Here is a 5,582-nt window from a genome sequence, read left to right as displayed (position 1 = left end):
GCTCGCGCCCCTTGTCATTTCCAAAAAAAAAAACGCGTGCGCTGCCTCTCGCGCAGTAAATATGTGCGTGCATGATTTAGAGGGTAAAAGGTTTACGAGTCTTTATGCGCGGGTGTAAGTGGGGCACTAAATCAAAATGAAACTATTCCTCGATGTTCACTTTGAAAACTAAAATGCTACTGTTGTATAGACTAAAAAAAAAACACAGAAAAACCAACAACATGAAGAATCTTAACCAATACATACTTAACATTTTATTGAACATTTCTCATAGGTATATACGTAATTACTGGACAAAAACACTAACATAAACAATGTAAAAATCCATAAAATATATATAACGCTTTCCTGAACGTCTTTAGGTAGTTTGGAGAAAAACATCAGTAGGTTAACACCCCCTCTATGTTGGAAAACACCTAGAAAGGTGGAATAAGCCCCCCACCCCAACCTCCCCGACCCGCATTTACATGATTTTTTCCTTTCTTATTTCTATACAGTTTAAATATGAACACCATAGGACATACATACACTCCTCAAATAGCTTTCCCTCCCGCCTCGTGTGTGTACGCACGTTAATTGAAGGTATAATACACACAACACGTTTACAAATAAGTAGAAAAAAGGATGGTCGAGTCCTTAAGCTTCAAAATAAGTGCCTGACAGACAGGAAGTACATTTGACAAAAAATAAAAACTAGGTAGAATAAGAAGTGAGGTGGTGTTCTCGGAATGCAACAAAACATGGGGCGTGTTACTAATTTACTGTATACTTCAAAATACAACACCACCCCCTCTCACATTTTAAGTTTGTGTTTCTCTTTTTTATATTTCTAGTTTGTAGATGTGTTTTCAACAGTCACGTGGTTGCTTCACGAGTCTCTTACGAATGATTTCCCAATGTTGAGACCACACAAAGAGTTGGAAACATTTCATGAGGGATCCAAAAAAGGATTCCTCTCCCCGTCCTCCTGTCCTGTAAATGTTTCAACCACTGCTCAGGTAAAGAAAGTTAAATTAAAATACTTTTCCCAGGAGTTTCCAGCAGACACAAGTCTGGACGAAAACGGAAAGGGATTAACCGCCATGTCTTTTTCTCCATCTTCCTTTTTTCAAGTGTCTTTGACTCTTTTTACATCAGTCTTTTTTTTCACTCCGTCCGTTTCTCCTCTTCCTCCACACCGTTCACCGTGGAGGAAGAGGAGGATGAGGAAGAAGAGGAGTTCATCAGCTTGTTTTCCTTCTTCCACTTCATCCTCCGGTTCTGGAACCAGATCTTGATCTGCCGCTCCGTGAGGCAGAGCGCGTGCGCGATCTCAATCCGCCGCCGCCGCGTGAGGTACCGGTTGAAGTGGAACTCCTTCTCTAGCTCGAGCGTCTGGTAGCGCGTGTACGTCTGCCGCCCGCGCCTCCCGGGGCTGCCGAAGGTCCCTGAGAGAGGAACACACAAAGTTACATTTTAACAAAGTCACTATAGAAAACACAGAAACCATAAAAAAAATATAAAAAACTTATAATGGCGGGAGGTTGGAGGTTCTGCATATTTAAATATTCAATAAATAAGTCACGCCACCCAACAGTAACATTTTTAAACATAGGGTTTTGTCACACTCCAAAAATACCACCTGAATTGATATTCTGCTTAGTTTTTCTTTTTGTTAAATGTAGCCTACTTTCTGTCTTTCAGGCACTCGACCATCCTTTTTACTTAGCCTATGTGTATACGTGTTGTGTATTATACCTTCAATTACACGTGCATACACATTCTGATATGGTGAGCTAAATATTTGAGAAGTGCATGCATGTCATATGGTGTTCATATTTATACATGAGAGAAAGAGAAAAATATCTATTTTATTCTTGCAAACCCGCTGCAATTGCTTTATTTCATGTATAATATATGTAAATAAATCCATCCATTATGAAACCGAAACTTATATTCTCCTTATAATGGCTGGCTTTATGATTTTGACTTCATGTGGAACCAAAATAAGTCATAAAAAGAACAAACAAATGTATTTGAGCTATTTCATTTCCACAAATGACATTTTAATGTCATACCGTGAATAGCAGCATTGATCAGTGAATAAAGAATCGCATTGTTGCTGTTTTCCAGCACAAATTACAACAACAATAATATTCATTATAATAGAGAAAAGTAACACTAAGGGTAATATTTCAGAGGGTTTTCCCCTGGAGAAGATCAGCTTCCATGGCTTGAGTCTCCTCTGATCTTCACTAACAGTATTTTGGCCCCCGGTGGTAAACACATCGCCATGTTGTCAGTTCAGCAGCTTCAGTTTCTGTATCGATCTGAAGCAGAGCATTGATGGGGGGGGGGGGGGGGGGGGGGGGCACCATGCTCACAGCAAATATCAGAATGTACAGAGTCATAAATAATAAGTTCTCCAAACCAAGTTATGGAGAGGCACTCAGCGTTTCTGTGCCACTCTGCTGTCAGCTACATATTTAACTGTCACATAGCTCGAGCTGTATTTCTTATATGTGTATTTCGTATATATCTTTTCTGCAGACCTCATCCCTTTTACCTCGGAGTGTTCTGTACAACAGAAGCCCCCCCATCATCCTCCTTTACTCACTAACACACCGCGTTTCTCTGTTACACAAAGAACGACACTCGGGTTTGCTGCAGAGACCCTTACTACTCAAAGTTGATTTACAGTGTAAAACAGGACATGCTTATTTCGGGCTGTTTTTAAACTGGTCATGCACCCTCCTTTTAACTCCAAAAGTGGCAGATTATTAACCCAGTATAGGCCTACATCATCTGTTAAGTTATGAATAAACACTGTCAACGATAAAAGGTCAACAATACATGCTCTGTTGGATAAGAGAAGAGGAATGATGATAAAACATGAGAGCAGGAACTCAGATAGTTTCCGTTTATCCGTAGCAGGATATGTAAAAGTTTGCAAAAGAGAAATGTTATACTATTACAAGGTAAGAAGGTGATAATAATTATTTAATTTTAAGCTTGTTTCTTAATCCAATCCGAAAAAACAATAATGTTTTTATGGAAATAAAACACAAAAAGACAGAGACAGTAAATAGATCACTGACTCATGCTTTTTATCTCTCCCTCTATCTGTTCATTGTTTCTCCCACAACACTCCCTGACAGCCTCTTCCTCTCTGACTGTCTTCCTCTGCTCGGTAGCAGCCGGTCAGCGGGTCACATACAGTAACAGGAGCTCCAACCCAAACAAACCCGGTTTATGACGGACAATAAAATACCGAGCACATGACTGACTGACAGGCCAACAAACGGGGATCATAAAGCAGCTACTGGGAGAGGAGGAGGAGGAGGAAGAGGAGAGAGGAAAGACAGCAGCGCGGCTGGCAGAGGAAACAAACGTCAGTTTTATGTGGGGGATCATAAAATATGCAAGGAAAGGAAGGAGAAGACTCACCGTTACACGAGTTCATCCGCTGCATCCACGGATAAATGGGGGCGGATGAATGCTTGTCGTCCATCGGGTCCCCGAACATCCCTTTCCCACTCAGACCCGCGCACTCCGCTTTACGGTGCATGCCTTCCTGGCTCAGGGCGAGCTGGTGCTCCTCCAGGCTGCATTGGTGCTCCTTTTCCCGGTAAAAGCTCGTCGCCACAGCCGCAGCCGCCGCGGCCGCCGCTGCCGTGGCGTAGTCGCATGCACCGGCTCCTGTTGCGCCCCCTAGACCAACCCTGGCGCACCCCGGTGCCCGCCGTACCCCTCCGTTCGCCGCCTGCTGGTAGTAGCTGGACGCCGGATACGATTTGTCCTGGTGCACAGCCGCCGCTCGCACCGTACGCAACGGCAGCGCGGCGGTGACGGCTGCCCGCCCCCGAGTAGTGCCGGAGCGGGTGGTCAGCGGCGTATCCCGACGAGTAAAGCGGGATCTGACCGAGGAACGACTCCGCCGACTGTCCGCCGGCACCCGTTCCCGGTAACGTCACCGGGAAAGTGGAGTTGACAAAATAGGAACTCATCGGGAGGATAAAGAAGAAGAAAAAGAAGAAAGGAGAGAAGAAGAGGAGAGGGGAGGATAAGAGGGAACGGAACAAACACAACAACAACGTTCACACGGTGAAGAAGAAGAGAAGAAGAAGGAGGAGTAGAAGGAGGCTAACGGCTAACGGCTAACGGTTCTCCCTCCCGTCCTCCTGCCTTCCCCTGCCTGCACTTTATGATTTGTTGTGTTTTATAGCCCACAGTCCGACGGGCTGCTGCTATCACTTAGTTTATCGCAGATTGGGAGGAGTGGGGTGAGGAGGGTGAGGGTGAGGGGAGACGGGGGGGGGGCGGGGGGGTATCTGGGTGGCTGAGTGCCAGTGTGGGACACAGAGAGAAAGAGGGGGGGGGGGGGGGGGGGCCGTGTGTGTGTGTGTGTTTGTGTGGAGAAGACGGGATGGGGTGAGGAGGGGTATACCGGGGGAGGCAGAGACCAGCTGACCTCTCACTGACCAATGGGAAGCTTCCGTGCCTGGCATTCGTTAGAGGAAGACGAGGAGGAAGAATAGGGAGGGGGGGGCTTGGTACTACCGCCCCCCCCCCCCCCCCCACACCACCACCACCTCTCCCCTTTCCTATTTCCCTTCCACAATCTCAGACTCTCTCTTTCTAATTCTCATTGCATTTCTCTTTCCAATCTTCCTCCGGTTCCCGGTGAGATTGCGCAATAACACCGGAATCCTCCGCGCGTAAAATTGATTCTTTCTCTCCCCGTGTGTCCTCCTCCGTCTGTTGTTGGAACCATAAAACACAGCAACTCATGCACACGCACGCGCCCCCTCCTCCTTGAGGGGATGGTTGCTGCTGCACCACCAGAGGCAACCCAATAATAAAACATATTCCCGGCGCTTTGCACATAACACCGAGCGTATTAAAATGAATTTGGAGCGCGTAAATCCCAGCCAGAAGCGCACCAGTCTTGTGTGTGTGTGTGTGTGTGTGTGTGTGTGTGTGTGTGTGTGTGGCTGTGTGTGAACCCTACAATAAAATGTGGGCTATCAACGTCTATAATTGAGGTGTTTGTACATTTGTAATTGGTATATTTGGGTCGGTTGGTAGATGTATGCACCCCCATTGCAATGTGTGTGTGTGTGTGTGTGTGTGTGTGTGTGTGTGTGTGTGTGTGTGTGTGTGTGTGTGTGTCCTCTCCTTGCATTAGGCCTTTTATCGCGACTATTTTCGGAATTGGACGAGTTATTTCTAATTTGGAAGGCATTTTGTGAAGATAATCTGATATCTGTAAATGTTTTATTGTTGTAAAATAACCCGGATGACAGGCCCGTGTTTTACTGTAGGAAGAATATACTACAACTAATTATAACATACTAACACACTCCGTTAGTTCCAGGCTGTGTCTGTAGGAAATTACTGGAGTGTGCGTGTGCAGGAGTTTGATCAATGCGCGCAGTGAATTATCATTTTCTACTTCTGTGACACTGATTAGGATGAAATGTAAAAGGAGAAGAGGAAGGAAAACAGTCTCGGAGTTTCCCAATTTCTCCCGTTTTCCTGACACTGATTAGAGCCTCGCGCCTGAAACTCTTTCCAAGGGGTCATCTACATTCAAGATATAT

The 5,582-nt window shown here is 45.5% G+C and overlaps 1 protein-coding gene across 1 annotated transcript; it reads right to left on the bottom strand.

Moving 5' to 3' along the window:
* Window positions 1-241: 241 nt before the first annotated feature.
* hoxb6a (homeobox B6a) lies at window positions 242-4,186 on the bottom strand. The gene is given in 3 exon segments (XM_034113568.1): window positions 242-1,427; window positions 3,427-3,835; window positions 3,837-4,186. Coding segments are annotated over 3 exon segments (840 nt in total). The 5' UTR covers window positions 3,987-4,186; the 3' UTR covers window positions 242-1,146.
* Window positions 4,187-5,582: the final 1,396 nt, after the last annotated feature.

The sequence above is a fragment of the Trematomus bernacchii genome, unplaced genomic scaffold (genome assembly GCF_902827165.1).
Source record: "Trematomus bernacchii unplaced genomic scaffold, fTreBer1.1, whole genome shotgun sequence".
Taxonomy (NCBI): Eukaryota; Metazoa; Chordata; class Actinopteri; order Perciformes; family Nototheniidae; genus Trematomus; species Trematomus bernacchii.
Note: the sequence above shows the minus strand (reverse complement) of the source record. Positions and strands in the feature narration are given on the sequence as shown.